This window comes from Dermochelys coriacea, chromosome 3 (genome assembly GCF_009764565.3).
Source record: "Dermochelys coriacea isolate rDerCor1 chromosome 3, rDerCor1.pri.v4, whole genome shotgun sequence".
NCBI classification, from domain to species: Eukaryota; Metazoa; Chordata; order Testudines; family Dermochelyidae; genus Dermochelys; species Dermochelys coriacea.
Window position 1 is genome coordinate 116,142,864 of NC_050070.1, and position 17,062 is coordinate 116,159,925.

The 17,062-nt window shown below is 41.3% G+C and overlaps 1 protein-coding gene across 8 annotated transcripts in view; it reads right to left on the reverse strand.

Moving 5' to 3' along the window:
- RMND1 (required for meiotic nuclear division 1 homolog) overlaps window positions 1-17,062 on the reverse strand; it is a 50,740-nt gene that overhangs the window by 11,359 nt on the left and 22,319 nt on the right. For all 8 annotated transcript variants that reach the window (XM_038394376.2, XM_038394373.2, XM_038394372.2 and 5 more), the window contains 3 exons: window positions 12,264-12,339; window positions 11,097-11,136; window positions 640-740 (listed from right to left, as the gene is read on the reverse strand). In XM_038394376.2, the coding sequence (XP_038250304.1) occupies window positions 640-740; window positions 11,097-11,136; window positions 12,264-12,339 (217 nt within the window). The remainder of the gene's footprint in view (window positions 1-639; window positions 741-11,096; window positions 11,137-12,263; window positions 12,340-17,062) is intronic.

The window sequence follows — 17,062 nt, forward strand, 5'->3', positions numbered from 1 at the left end:
GGAACAATTCAATAGTTACAGATTCCATAATTTACAACACATTCAGTCTTCCATGGGCTATGAAAAATTGTACTACAAATGACTAAATACAATGTATTCTATGAAATAGCAATGATTTGCAATGAAAAATCTTTCTGAACAAGAACTTTAGCTCATCATGATCTCAAGATATGATTTAACAAGGAACCAAGTCAAGGAAGGTCACACATCTTCTTCCATGATATGCCAGTTTTACTCCTATTAGAAACTGTTATGTTTTCAGTGTACTTCAATGTAGCTAAGGCGGCAAGATACTCCTTGTGATGACCATTCTGTATCAGAGCTATCTCAATATGCACCTTTCCTTTATATCTGCCCTCATGAGGTGTGAGTTTTTCCATTTGAGACTGCTGAAGAACACTTACTATTATGAAGCCATGGAGATTACTCTACTACTTTAGTAAGATCAGTAAATAATCAAAATCACAAGTAATGATGCAAAGCCATATTTTTAAAAAAACATTAATGCATATTCTATTAAGACTGATGTATTTAGTGTTTGTAGCCCATACTATTGACCCCTCAAAACACTTATCTTACTCCTTTGAAGGAGAGGTAGGGAAGGAATGTTTTGGGTAAAGGATGCATAAAAATGCTTACTCTCCTCTCCTGTAGTTAATTTCTTCATTCTCCCAATGAACCAGTGCAACTTCATAAGGCTGAATTTCATGCCGCTCCAGCACTTGCATTATTTTCTTCATCTAGGAAAAAGACAATTGCACATTATTAAAATGGTTAGCAAATACTACACAATTGCCCCACATAAGTCTTCAAATATCTAATGCATAAAATTAAAGCAGTACGCTAATGCTTATTTAAATAATGTTAAAGGTGTGGTAAAAATACCTTCTTGCATTAGGATAAAGTAACCATTTTATTTTACATCCCATTCAGAAAATCTTCCATAGTACAAGACTTTCTGACACTGTACATTTTAGAACAGAAATTCTAAACTAATTTGGCCAAAAGATTGTGCCATCTAGGCACTTGTACTATACTCACTGCTAGGGTACCCACATTTTAAAAACACTTATCTCTTCAACATAAGGAGAATAGTGGATCTTTCAATACAAAATGTTAGCTTAATCAATTTCTAATAAAACTGTTTCCAAAAACAGGTACTTTAAAATCAGTTAGATCCCACACAAGACTATAATTTTCTCTGTGGTGTTAGCTTTCTTCATTGCTTTCATAATATTTATTGACAGTATACATGATGCTGTAAGAGTCATTGCCATATGTTTTTATGGAGGACTGCAATTTCTGAAATATTGCCGTATCATTTTGAATTAAATACTGACGTGTCGAGGGCAGTGGTTCCCAAACCTGTTCCGCCGCTTCTGCAGGGAAAGCCCCTGGTGGGCTGGGCCGGTTTGTTTACCTGCTGCCTTCGCATGTTCTGCCGATCGCGGCTCCCAGTGGCCACGGTTCACTGCTCCAGGCCAATGGGAGCTGCTGGAAGCGGCGCGGGCTGAGGGACATACTGGCCGCTGCTTCCAGAAGCTCCCATTGGCCTGGAACAGCGAACCGCGGCCACTGGGAGCCATGATCGGCTGAACCTGTTGATGTGGCAGGTAAACAAACCGGCCCAGCCCGCCAGGGGCTTTCCCTACACAAGCCGTGGAATAAGTTTGGGAACCACTGGTCTAAGGTCTGCCAAGTATTCCAAGAATTACTGCTAAAAAGAAATTCTTTTTTGCTGAGATAAAGTATTTTTCATTTTTATAGCAGTCATAATATCTACGGCTGTGATCTCACAAGATCCTGTAGGCCAAGCAGGATCAGGCCTGATCAGCATTTGTATAGACATGTGAGGAGAATCCACAGTGCTATAGGACTTTGAATATTAGTGATTCAGTAGGCAGCATATCTTCCCCTTAGAAACTACTGAATACTTGGGCCATGAAACACTCTGCTGCTGAACTTAACGGCCTTTATTTGTTTAGCTAGAAATCATAGGCTTGTTATTTGCTGAAGCTATTGTCATTTACATGAGAACAAAAATCCAGGTTCTAGCTGAGACAATCATTAAACTTTCATGGCACTATACTCAAAAAGTAGGGCCGCTAGCCTTCATTCTCTGGCCATTCCTATTTGGTTAATTCCTGTCTGCCTAGCTAAATGCCCTATGCAGTTTACAAATTGATGCAGGTTTTCTTTTCATTTCCTTCATTGATGCAGTTTTCCTCTTAATTTCAATCATTTCATTTCCAGCTGTCATGCATCATTGCTGTATGCCAGGTGAACCCAGGCTGGCAGTGGGCTGAGTGGGGCCAGCGGCTGGGACCCTGGCAGGCAGCAGCGTGCCATTAAAAATCCTGCCCGCCCCAGCCCACTCTTCTCTGCCCCCCCCCCCACGCAGGGGCAGGGTGAAGAAACTTGGTCCTGGTGGCTGCTGCTGCAGGGCAGGCAAGCTCCCCCCTCCCCTGCCGTGCTGGGTTCCTGCCCCTCCTCCTCTCTCTCCCTGTCCCCGGTCAGCTAATGGCCCTTGAGAGGAGGGGGAGAAGAAGAGCCGCTGCTCGGAGGAGGAGGTGGAGAAGAGGTAGGGATGAGGTCTTGGGGAAGGGGGGTGGAATCAGGGCATAGCCCCTCCAGTCTCCTGCTGTGAGCCACTCTGGGCAGGGAGCTGGGAGCACCCCCAAAACCCTAGCCCACACCCTCTGCCCTGACTCCTTCACCCCCCCATATCCCAGCCCCGTCCTGACCCCTGCACTCCCCCCCACACTCCCAGCCCTCTGCCCTGACCCCTGCACCCCGCCACACTCCATGCCCTGACTCCTGCACCACCCTCACATGCCCCCAGCCCTCTGCCCTGACTCCTGCACCTTCCTCACACCCCACCAACCCCCTGCCGACTCCTGCACTCCCCACACATATCCAGCCCCCCCATGCCCTGACTCTTGCACCCCCACATTCCCACCTCCACCCTGAGCACCAAATGGGAGCTCCTGCACCCCCCCTCACACATTCCCACCTGCACCCCTCACACCAAATGGGAGCTGCCCAGGTAAGCGCTCCACACCCAAACCTCCTGCCCCAACCCTGAGCTCCCTCGCTCATTCTAGCTCCTGGCCAGACCCTGTGCTCAGTGCACTCCCACTCTCAGCCTGCTCCTTCAGCCCCAGCCCTGTGCTCAGTGCACTCCCACCCTCAGCTCAGTGCAGAGAGAGAGGAAGAGAATGGGCTAGAACCAGGGAGAAGGTAGGCACCCACTCTATGTGGGCAGGGCTGGAATCCCAGATCGGCAGCGGGCTGAGCGGGGCCCTGGCTGGCAGGGGCCAGTGGACAGAACCCCACACCGGCAGTGGGCTGAGCTGCTGGGGTCCCGGATGCCAGCCCCGCTCAGCCTGCTGCTGGCCTAGGTGAATGGAACCCCAGGCTGGCAATGGGCTGAGCAGGCCGGCGGCGTAAGATCAGCATTTTGATTTAATTTTAAATGAAGCTTCTTAAACATTTTGAAAACCTTGTTTACTTTACATACAATAATAGTTTAGTTATATAATATATAGACTTATAGAGAGAGACCATCTAAAAACGTTAAAATGTATTACTGGCATGTGAAACCTTAAATTATAGTGAATAAACGAAGACTCAACACACCACTTCTGAAAGGTTGCCGACCCCTGCTGTTTGCTGTTGCGTTCCATCCCGGAAGTGGCTACACTTCACTGGCAGATTGCTTGTATCTATTTGGGGTCTGATCCAAAGCCCACTAAAGTCAACAGAAAGATTCCCATTGACTTAAAGGGTATGTCTACACTGCAGCTGGGAGTGAGCTTTCTAGCACGCTAGCATAGCTTGAGTTAGCATGCTAAAAATAGTGATTGCAGTTCAGGCTAGAGCCTGGGCTCGCAAGGTTTGGCTCAGGCCCATAATGATTTTATACAAGTACTGTAACTATAAACTACTCTGTACATACATGGAAGAAACTTTGTTGGGATTTTTGTTTACCCTCTGGATAAAAGGCATTACATAGATTCATAGATACTAAGGTCAGAAGGGACCATTCTGATCATCTAGTCCGACCTCCTGCACAGCGCAGGCCACAGAATCTCACCCACCCACTCCTACGAAAAACCTCACCTATGTCTGAGCTATTGAAGTCCTCAAATCGTGGTTTAAAGACTTCAAGGAGCAGAGAATCCTCCCTCAAGTGAACCGTGCCCCATGCTACAGAGGAAGGCGAAAAACCTCCAGGGCCTCTCCAATCTGCCCTGGAGGAAAATTCTTTCCCGACCCCAAATATGGGGATCAGCTAAACCCTGAGCATATGGGCAAGATTCACCAGCCAGATACTACAGAAAATTCTTTCCTGGGTAACTCAGATCCCATCCATCTAATATCCAATCTCAGGGGATTAGGCCTATTTACCCTGAATATTTAAAGATCAATTAATTACCAAAATCACATTATCCCATCATACCATCTCCTCCATAAACTTATCGAGTAGAATCTTAAAACCAGATAGATCTTTTGCCCCCACTGCTTCCCTTGGAAGGCTATTCCAAAACTTCACTCCTCTGATGGTTAAAAACCTTCGTCTAATTTCAAGTCTAAACTTCCTGGTGGCCAGTTTATACCCATTTGTTCTTGTGTCCACATTGGTGCTGAGCTGAAATAATTCCTCTCCCTCTCCTGTATTTATCCCTCTGATATATTTATAGAGAGCAATCATATCTCCCCTCAACCTTCTTTTAGTTAGGCTAAACAAGCCAAGCTCCTTAAGTCTCCTTTCATAAGACAAGTTTTCCATTCCTCGGATCATCCTAGTAGCCCTTCTCTGTACCTGCTCCAGTTTGAATTCATCCTTTTTAAACATGGGAGACCAGAACTGCACACAGTATTCTAGGTGAGGTCTCACCAGTGCCTTGTATAACGGTACTAAAACCTCCTTATCCCTACTGGAAATGCCTCTCCTGATGCATCCCAAAACCGCATTAGCTTTTTTCACAGCCATATCACATTGGCAGCTCATAGTCATCCTATGATCAACCAATATTCCAAGGTCTTTCTCCTCTTCCGTTACTTCTAACTGATGCATCCCCAACTTATAACTAAAATTCTTGTTATTAATCCCTAAATGCATAACCTTACACTTCTCACTATTAAATTTCATCCTATTACTATTACTCCAGTTTACAAGGTCATCCAGATCCTCCTGTATAATATCCCGATCCTTCTCCAAATTAGCAATACCTCCCAGCTTTGTATCATCTGCAAACTTTATTAGCACACTCCCACTTTTTGTGCCAAGGTCAGTAATCAAAAGATTAAATAAGATTGGTCCCAAAACCGATCCCTGAGGAACTCCACTGGTAACCTCCCTCCAGCCTGACAGTTCGCCTTTCAGTAGGACCCGTTGCAGTCTCCCCTTTAACCAATTCCTTATCCACCTTTTGATGTTCATATTGATCCCCATCTTCTCCAATTTAACTAATAATTCCCCATGTAGTACGGTATCAAACGCCTTACTGAAATCTAGGTAAATTAGATCCACTGCGTTTCCTTTATCTAAAAAATCTGTTACTTTTCCAAAAAAGGAGATCAGGTTGGTTTGGCACGATCTACCATTTGTAAAACCGTGTTGTATTTTGTCCCATTTACCATTGACTTCAATGTCCTTAACTAATTTCTCCTTCAAAATTTTTTCCAAGACCTTGCATACTACAGATGTCAAACTAACTGGCCTATAGTTACCCAGATCACTTTTTTTCCTTTCTTAAAAATAGGAACTATATTAGCAATTCTCCAATCATTCGGTACAACTCCTGAGTTTACAGATTCATTAAAAATTCTTGCTAATGGGCTTGCAATTTCAGGTGCCAATTCCTTTAATATTCTTGGATGAAGATTATCTGGGCCCCCCAATTTAGTCGCATTAAGCTGTTTGAGTTTCACTTCTACCTCAGATATGGTAATATCTGCCTCTATATCCTCATTCCCATTTGTCATGCTACCATTATCCCTAAGATCCTTTTTAGCCTTATTAAAGACTGAGGCAAAGTATTTGTTTAGATATTGGGCCATGCTTAGATTATCTTTAACCTCTACTCCATCCTCAGTGTTTAGTGGCCCCAAATGTAAGACTCTGTAGACTTGGACACAAAACATTCCAAGTACACTCAGAGAAAGTTTTCTCCGAATACTTTCAGCACACGACACTCCTGAAAGATTTGTTGCTGTCACTTGTATGTTGGGATCTGCAGATGTGTTTTCTTTTGTCTCTTCTGAAGAATAACTGAATAATGCTTTTCATTATTTTTATGGTAGACTTGCACTTCCACCATAAACATTTGATACGCATCAAATACCAGAGACAAAAGAATGGTTTGATCAAGTTTTCTCTAACTCATACTCCCTGCTTCAGGAAGACATAATTTAGTGTGTTCTTTTAGCTATTCTCATAGGTTAGGTGTAAACATGGGACTTAGCTGCGCTTTGCATTTTCTATGCAGCTCCTTGAATAAGTACAGTTAGGAGGATATTTATTTTTCTTCTGTCAACCTCACATGGTAAAGGTTTCAGATTCTGGACACAACGCAAGACTTTGTCCACTGTGCTCATTATAACATGTATTCATAACAAGCTAAATTGATATTTCTATTCATCGCCCTTTTAATTTTTGATAACTTTTTGATAAATGTTACTTTGGGGTTGCGCCTGTCATAAAACAGTAACGCCATCTTTACACTGAGATTGAATAGAAAATCTGAGCTAACCTGGCTTGCCAACTGTTACAGGCTGGCTGGTCCTTTAAATCAAGCTGGGCTTAGCCTCACTTGTGATCTACCAGTTTACCCTTAACTGACAATGATAACAATTTAATGATAATTATTGATCTCAGCTGCAGAGAATTATATGGGACTACTTAAATAGAGTTGTAATTCAGCCTAGAGTGAGAGACTGCAGAGGAGGAAGGACAATTCTACAGGAAAAGCCCAGCAAGTTGGGGCTGACTGTGGCTTGTGAGCTGAGCCACAGAGTAAGCAAACTCCTGTGGTGAGCCTCTGGAACAAGAAGCCAGTCTTGGGGCTGGTGTCCTGGAAGAGATCCACAGGAACAGAGTAGGCACCCTGGGGGAGTCCTGAGATAGGGCTCTCCCAGCTACCTGTAGCCCTTAAGTGAAGCTGCCAGTGTCCCTTGGGAAGGGAAGCTGTGGGGGGGAAATCTGGCTGGGGAGGAACTAAGACAAAAGAGAAGTTCTGCAGGGGCTAGGAGTAGGGACCAAGAAACAGAGGACTTCAATGGAGCCTGAGAGGGGCAGAAGAACTGCAAGTTTGGGTATTTGTTGTGGACTTTCACTTGGACTTCTTGCTACCTCAGAAGGGGAGTGAACTTCTATAACCTGGCCATCTGGCTAAATCACATAAAAGACCCAGACAGACAAGCTATCACAGGACTGAGGGGGTGCCTGAAACTAGGGCCCCAACAACACTGCAAGGACACACAAGGCGGAGCTACTTCAAGGTGAGGACATGTTATAACATCACGTCTCAAGCTGAATGGGAAAAAAAAAACTACACTTTTCCCCTCAAGAATATTTTCCTGTCTCTTTTATGTTTTTAACTCAAATGACTGAAAGAGTGAACTTTCAACTTGGCATGATAGAAATCCTTCTTGAGGAAGAACAATCAAACTAAGTTTGGTGGGATAGGATAATTTTTAAATTTTAAAAGATTTACTCCTAATCTAAGGGTGTGTTGTTGTTGCACAACAAAGATATTGCATGCACTCTAGAACACATCATTGCTAAAGTGCAGTCATTGTTTTGCAATGGCATTTCTGTAAAGTGCAACAGTATGAGTGTTTTAGAGAAACAAAGGGATTTGAATTTGTGGCAGGCAAAGTGATATGAACTGTGTTCTGCACCAAATCAGTTACAGCTCATGCAATCTCTCCAAATTCATAGCTAATGTATATCTATCTTGGGCTCTGGCTACGCTAGAGACATTACAGTGGCACAGCTGTACTGATGCAGCTGTGCTGCAGTAAGATTTCTCTTGTAGCCACTGTATGCTGATGGGAGAGACTTCTCCCATCAACATATTTAAACCATCTCCAATGAGTGGTGGTAGCTATGTCAGCGGGAGAAGCTCTCCCATTGACATAGTGATGTGCACACTATCACTTATGCCAGTGAAACTTATGTCACTTGGGATGGGGGAGGTGTTTTGTTTTTCACATCCTGAGTGATACAAGTTTTGCTGATGCAAGTGATAGTGTACACATGGCCTTAGTAATTACTAACTTTATTCTGCTTCATTTGTGCATTTCTTTTGAGCAATGTGCTTTATCTCCGAGTCATGTGGTGCAGAAATGGGGCAACTATCGGCCATTTTCTTTTTCTTTTTATGGTACTCCAGCCATCTGCTGCTGCAGTGGACACTAATTTGAAGATCATATTTTTAACCTTTAAAAATGAAGCAGATTCAGCCAAAGAATCTTCATTTTGAGTTCTGTCTTTAAGTCTGCAACCTTGATTTGTTAACTATTTTCTTGACTTACAAAAACAAACTGCTATTTTAAATCTGGCTTCTTCAAAAGCTGATGCTTTTGGGTTAAGTTTATAGACCCCAACTCAAGGGAAAACTGAGCAACTGTCCGAATCTCTCCTCTCATTTGCCAGCCTAATAGTTCTTCTAGATCAACTAGCAGTTCAAGTTCCAGATGGCACACAGACCATTAGGTATGCTACCAATTAGATATTGTTTGTTGAGAGACTTAGAACTTAAGATCAAGAGAATTCTTCCTTGTACCTGAAATCTCAGAAAGATTCTGTACTAGAATACGGGAATGTGAAAACAGATTCTTTAAAAAGAATGTTTATTACTTACTGAAGCTATATAATTTGATTGTGGAGAGCAGTTTAAATGTTGACTAAGCAGGAAACTAAACCAAAACAAACAAAAAACAAACCACCCAGTCTTTTAGTACGAAGCCGCATCTGGAGTGAAATCTGTGATAGGTCTTTTGAAGTCTATATGGTCTTCTATTGCTTTCAGCAGAAGATGCTGCAGTGAACTGAAGAGTAACGATCCTTTTTGTCAGATCTCTGAAAATGTAGTGTGCAATCTGGAATAAGTAGAACTAGAACTGACGGATCACAGACTATCTGCAATCAAGGTGCTGGGTACTGAACATCATAAAGTAAATAATCCATACCATTATCCTAACTCTTTGACATGAAAGCTTGTCTGTTTATAGTTAAGAATTATGAGGACATGGACCTTATTTACAATGGCCTTAAAATTGAGGATTTTTTTAAAAACAAAAATCCTCAAACATGCTTTTAATTTGACTGTGGTCAAATGGGAATCTAAACACTGTTTGGGTGGATGCTATAGTTGAGCCAAATCATCTTAAAGTAGTTCTAAAGTGTTTAACTTATGTCTTTACCTTGATTTGAACATCATGGTTTTGACCCTGTTTGGCCCTATCAGTACTGGCCAATCAAAGTGTGTTAGAATTCTGTTTGGCAGGACTTTAAATCTATGCCTATCCCAAGTTGTGAACTGTGGGTAGCAGGAGCCCAAAAAGTCTAAAACATTCATTCACTCAAAGAACAACATTGATTTTACTTTTAAGCATGTGCAATGACTTGTACACCAAAACAAGTTTCTCTCCCCCTTCTACTGGTGGCCCTATTAAAAACACCAATAACACGTAGAAATTTAGCAACAGACAGCTTACATATTAGCATCTGAGCAAAGGTTTACAACAATACCATGCTAGATGTAGTGCTTCAACTTTCTTCAAGGTTTTCTCAGATTTGAAACAACTACAATATTCTCTGATTTGGCTAAAAATGGCAGTCAGCACATTATAAAAAAGTGAAATGGTCTTCTATTTTATTCAAGTGTATCCACCACTAGTGAAGCAAGTGTTGAGCAGATGAAACACTGTTCAAAGCCTCACTTGAATGTAACAGCCTAGCTATAATCTTCCTTGTAGACTTCTCAACAGAAATCAAGAGGCAGGTGCTAAATCAGTCATGGGAAATTAAAGACCGTACAAGGGACTAAGCAAAACTTCCAACAACCTCCAAGGACCATGTGTAATATTGAAGGTGCCCTTCAGTTATACTGGCATAAAGCCACTTATACTGGTGTAGATTATTCCAGTAGAATAAGGGAAATAAACTACACGAGTAGGTGGCACTGTTATACCAGTGTAACTGCATTTCATACTAGGGGTTGTGCAGGTATAACTAGTTTGGTTTAAAAACAAAACAAAAGAAAAACAAACAAACCCCAACTGAGTTACACCAATACAAAAAGTGTGTGCAGACCAGACGTTATGTCTGCTTCTCTGTTATCCTAACCCTTGTGTAGTTTAAAAAAAAAACAAAAAAAAACTAGTGAAAAGTAAATTAGAAGTAGGTATAAAATGCTCCCATTCTGCTCCATTGATATTTTACATCCACTTTGTACTGGTGTAAATAACTACAAGGTGCACAGCAACAAAGAATCAGTTCCACTGTACCCAATTCCAGCTGCAGGGGAAGCTTCAGTTGGTAAAGGCCAGGATATGGGATCTGCAGTGATTGCAAGAGATGAGGGACCTCTGGTCTAAGATGACATATCCAACAGCACAGTGCCCCAAAATATCATCCAGCTGCAGTTCAGTATTGAAAGAGAGGGAAAGGCATCACATACTGAAAAATCATCTAGAGGTTGCTTGTTGTTACACTGCTATACTGACCTGACTTGACTCCAGTTAATTTATGAGATGTGACTGGCTTTCAGCACTAGGTGGCATGGTCTGCAAGGATCCTGCATCTTAGAGCTTCTACTTTGCTATAACTGGGATATTTTCTAACAGTAGCACTGTGGAAGACTTGCCCACCTTATGCAAGCAGGCAGGATATGAAGATTACACAAAAGCAATCCACACTTGTCTGATACAGCCCCAAGTGACTGCCTTCACTGAGGAGAATAATTTAATCCTCCCCTCACCTCCATAGGTCACCTATGCAAAACCCATCTGCTCAGGCTTTGCAGAAATTTTACCTTAATCAGTTTTGATATTTAAATAATACAGCTTCTTTTTCTACTTACAGTTTTCTCTTCCACATTCCAAAATACAACAGACCCTTCCCTGTATTAACAAAACATAAGGATGCATTAGGCTTGAGGGTCAGATTACATTGTTTTGTACTTAAAAGTGCTTTAATGCTACAGTCACATTGTCAGGAATTGCCTCTGCACAAAGTGAATCAAGAAAATTTACAATGCTTATTCTTCATATGAGCCCCATTAAAAGATGCTGTTAATCATGCTTTAATTTTTAATACAAAAAATACCCAAATATAGTTTTAAAGTCAGAATTATTTAATTATTTAACACATAAGTGGTTGCATGGTGTTTCCTGGATCTCCAGAAGGAAACACTTTTTTTTTTGTTTTTTTTTTTTTACCATAATTAAAATAAAATACATGTGAGATATGGCAATTTCCTGCAGTAGCCTGGACTCACTTTAATTCAATGAAGTTTAACTTATTGAATTAAGTTTCAGTATCTTACAAGTTCATTGTATTAAAAATAAAAATGTGTAGCGTTATTGGGAGATTGTTTGTAATGTCCTAGGGGGGAGACATGATTAACATAAACCGTGGGAAGTTTTATTTGCGTCAAAGGACTATTTGAACCAATGGGCTAGACAAGAATGAATTTTAAAATTGTGTGTTTCCCAGGAAATCTCTAGGGGAAGGTGTATGCAAATGTACCCCTCCAGTTGTGCAACAACTCAGCCTTTTGACGCTTCACCCTGAGAAGGGGACTTTTGTCTGTTCATTACCTATTACATGAGGACAAGATCAGAGGCCTAACAATGAGGAACTCAGATGCATGGGGTGCTTGTTCTGCACTAACAGCTGTTATGAACTTGTAACCACAGAAAACCCCTTGGTGGGGATGAGAGGGCTGCTCACCTGCCAGAGCCCCGTTGGAGTTGGGATGATCTCTGGTAAACTTATTAGCATGTGTACACATTTATAGCTTCTGAGGAGAAGCAAAGCATGTCTGCTAAGCCAGTCTGACTTTCACACTGTAGAAAGACGTGGGGCTCTATCCAAGTGAGGTGACTGCTTGAGGAGCCTGAAGCCTAGAAAGGGTACCCTTGCCAGACTACGAGAAAGAAATACAGGTGCAATTGCCCTGAACTCTGACAAAGTAGCTTGCTACATCCACATGTATCATATGTGCCAGGCTTGGTTTGCAACTTACCTGAAGAAAAAGATCATACCAAGATCATATTCTTTTGCAGCATTTTCTGTGCCAATCACCAAAACATTTGCTGCATCTAGTTTAAAAATAAGAGGAAGGGAATAACACTTTAGGAGGCACAATAGTTTCTGTATTTTATACCTGTAAAACATTTATAACTAATTCCAGTTTTAACAGTCTTTATCTGGGAACTATTTCCCCATGGTATTTCTCCCTCCCACCCCACCCCCCACTGTTCCTCTGATATTCTTGTTAACTGCTGGAATTAGCCTACCTGCTTGTCACCATGAAAGGTTTTCCTCCTTCCCCCCCCTGCTGTTGGTGATGGCTTATCTTAAGTGATCACTCTCCTTACAGTGTGTATGATAAACCCATTGTTTCATGTTCTCTGTGTGTGTGTATATAAATCTCTACTCTGTTTTTTTCCACCAAATGCATCCGATGAAGTGAGCTGTAGCTCACGAAAGCTTATGCTCTAATAAATTTGTTAGTCTCTAAGGTGCCACAAGTACTCCTTTTCTTTTTGAGAATACAGACTAACACGGCTGCTACTCTGATATCTGGGAACAGTACTTCCAAAATAAAAGTACTATATTTTTTTAAAATAGAAATGCTTTCAAGGAGGGAGTATAGGAAGCAATTACAATATATAGAATTGCACGGGTTCTCAAAAATGCACATTCATTCCTGACTTTGATTTTTTGCATTCCACTAGCCCAGTTCTCTTAAAATTTTTTAGTGAAATATAGTACTCATGAAGAATATAGGACATAGGATGGAATTGATGGCAGTGGACAACAAACGAAAAATAGGAAGGGAGTGAGGTCATAGGTGTAAACAAGGAAATCGGATAGGGGATATCAAGCAGAGAACCCTGGAAAGTATACACTGCTCTATGAAGGAGACCCAGGGGTCAGTAGATGCCACCCAGAGGAATTCTGACTGATGTGTAAGGAACAATGGTATGCCCCATAGTTGCAGACAACCTCCCTGTTGAGCTTGCCAGCCCAGAAGATTGAAATCCTCTTTGTCCATACAGCAAGGACAGCAAAGTCCAGGTCTACACTAAGTTTTGCCAGCATAGTTATGTTGGTTAGGAGTGTGAAAAATCATACCCCATAACAGACATAGCCAGGCTGCCAAAAGCCATAATGTTGATGCAGTTTTACCAGCAAAAAGTGTTTTTGCTGCTATGGTTTATTTAATTTGTGAATTGGGATAAGTTGTGAGGGTTGTTGGTGTAACTATACCAGCAAACCCTTTTTAGTGCAGACAAGGCTTAAGATAGCAGTCAAATGTGCATCAACCCCAATGTGACCCGAATCACTTCTAGGGCTGGGGTGAAGTGTTAAATTCAATGTCTGTAGCCCATTTCCTTTGCCTTATTGCAAACTTACTTGGCAAACAAGTATCTATTAGGGTTACTTGAGGTGGTGACTGTGATGTGGATTCATTTCCAATGTAAACTGAATTGACCCCACCAACTGACTTAACACCGGCCACTTAAAAGCCAGGACTTTTATCCACTAAGGCAGTACAGAATTGGGAAAGTTGTTGTAGTGGTTGATCAAATGATCAAAAGTCTCAAATGCTATGCAAAACTATTACAATGCATCCGATGAAGTGAGCTGTAGCTCACAAAATCTTATGCTCAAATAAATTTGTTAGTCTCTAAGGTGCCACAAGTACTCCTTTTCTTTTTGCGAATACAGACTAACATGGCTGCTACTCTGAAACCTACACTATCCTCAGCGTTCTTTGATGGAAGAGAGCACTTATCAGCATATACCTTCATTTTCCCATGTTAAAATATCACAGCCCAGTTATTTCATCTGTATTTGTTATACTTTCATCATGGTTAAAATATATTTGACATAGGATGAATTTGGCTAACATGTAATATCATGGCATAAGTGGGCACAAATCCCATTACATTTAATGGGAGTTTTGTCCACTTATATCATGCCAGAATTCTGTCCACTGTGATTACCAGAAAACTGCATGAACAGAATGAGAGAGAAGATGAAGAATCATTTAGTAATAAATTACTAATTAGGTAGGCATTTCAAAAGTTTATATCTAGTTAGGATAAGCCATAACTTCCCATCTCCATATCCCACCAAATACTTGTTTTCCTCCTGTCTGTGGCCTTCTAGGAAAATCTGTGGTACTGTTACTTACCACCTTAGAAATACTATAGTGACAATCAGCATGGATTTGTCAAGAACAAATCATGTCAAACCAACCTAATACCCTTTCAAAGAAAGCTAACAAGCCTTGTGAATAGGGGGGAAAACAGCAGGTGTGGTATATCTTGACTTTAGTAAGATTTTTGATATGGTCTTGCATGACCTTCTCATAAACAAACAAAGGAAATACAACCTAGATGAAGCTACTATAAGGTGGGTGCATAACTGGTTGGAAAACTGTTCCCAGAGTAGTTATCAGTGGTACACAGTCAAGCTGGAAGGGCATATTGAGTGGGGTCCCACAGGGATCAGTCCTGGGTCTGGTTCTGTTCCATATCTTTGTCAATGATTTCAATAACGGCATAGACAGTATGTTTATAAAGTTTGCAGACGATGCCAAGCTAGGTGGGGTTGTAAGTGCATTGAAGGGCAGGATTAAAATTCAAATTGAAAAAACTGAATAAATGGTCTGAAGTAAATAGGCTGAAATTTAATAAGAACAAATGCAAAGTACTTCACTTAAGAAGGATCAATCAATTGCACACATACAAAATGGGAAATGACTGCCTTGGAAGGAGTACTGCAGAAAGGGATCTAGAGGTCATAGCGGATCACAAGCTAAATAGGAGTCAACAGCGTAACACTGTTGCAAAACATCATTCTGGGATATGTTAGCAGGAGTGTTGTAAGCAAGACACAAGAAGTAATTTTTCCACTCTACTCCAGCTGACGTCTTATCAGCACAGAGTATTGTGTCCAGTTCTGGGAGTCGCATTTCAGAAAAGATGTGACAAACTGGAGACAGTCCAGAGGAGAGCAACAAAAATGATTAAAGGTCTCGAAAACATGACTGATGAGGAAAGACTGACAAAACTGGTTTTGTTTGGTCTGGAGAAGAGAAGACCGACGGGAGACACCATAAGTTTTCAAGTACATAAAAGGTTGGTACAAGGAGGAGGGAGAAAAATTTTTCTCCTTAACCTGTGAGAATAGGACAAGAAGCAATGGGCTTAAATTGCAGCATGGGAGGTCTAGGTTGGACATTAGGAAAAACTTCCTGTCAGGGTACTTAAGTACTGGAACAAATTGCCGAGGGAGATTGTGGAATCTCCTTAGTCACTGGAGGTTTTTAAGAGCAGGTTAGACAAACACTTGTCAGGGATGATCTAGACAATACTTAGTCCTGCTTTGAGTGCAGGGGACTAGACTAGATGATTTGAGTGCAGAGGACTGGATTAGAAGTCCCTTCCAATCCTATGATTCTATAGCTGCCAAATGAAATAACAATGCAACCAGTGCACTTTAGTAGGCAGCGACTAGGGACCTAATTTCCAGGTTTGTTACTTTGTGCTTATATATGCTCAACATTTTACTCTCCAGTGTACAAGATTGAGCGAGTTGTTATCCAACCATTGCCATGTCAGCATGCCATCTGACACTACATTCAGCATGAGGATATGAGTACCCACAAAACATCCTAGCTGCTAGCACAATCACATTTTGAAAAAAACAAGTGTTTTAAATCTCCCTTCAACCCAATAGAAAACTAGCATCTATGAGAGAAGAGAAGTCAGAGCAAGCAGTGAGAAAATAGAGATGGCAGCTACAATTGGGGGGATGGCACCAGCAACAACAATAATAATATTTATCCTATGATAAAGGCCCAACTGGGTTAGGACCCCATTGTGCTGTATAAAACAGAAAAGACAAAATTACTGCCTCGAAGTAAAAAGCCAGTACTCATATGGAAGCGTTGCCTCCCTTGTTCTAATACACATAGACCTGTTGACAGTGTTTCATTCTTCCACATTAATCTTTCCAAGCAAAATATGCCCAAAAGTATCTTGTGTTTGAAGCCAAAGGGCTAGATTCTGTTCTCGTTTTCAGTAGTGCAAGTTATCTCTGCATCCCCATCTGTAATATGAGTTAATATCACTTTCTTTCATTACTGGGGTTTGGCCAGGCTTAATTTATTAATGTTTGTGAAACACCCTGATACTATGCTGAGCACTGCTGAAATGCCTATTAACAGTATCTTCCATCCCTCTTACCTTCACATACATTGTTAGTTTAATTAATGTACTCTCCACTTCTTCCAAGATAGTAAACTGTTCAAGAGCCAACATTTGTGGAAGCCCACTTGTGGTCTTCCAGACCAACGACGATTCCAAGAATTATTCTCTGGTTAGTACCCTTCAGCTAATTCAGGATTCATCACACAATATTCATATCCAAGCCACTGCTTCCCAGATTTTCTGAGAAATCTCAGGTTGAATCATTGCCAAATATTTTGTTGAAGGCTTGCTGTAGTGGACTCTTCAACAGTTACACCAGTGATTAAATTTGGCCCACTATATCCACTGTATTTTCTTGATCAGAAAGGTATCCTTTCACTTTTGTGTGTTTGTTTTAAAGGGTAAAATTCAACAAGCTTCTCTCTCCTCCTACTAATGGCCAGCTTGCAGTATTCAGGGGACACATCTTAAATTCACAATACAGATCAGGGCTGGAGAAGTTTATCAGACACGAAAGGGACAATAAAGATCAGGAAAAGAGCATCAATGATTAGGGAAAGTGCCCTGATGAGAAGTCCAGTCAGCTGCAAGGAAA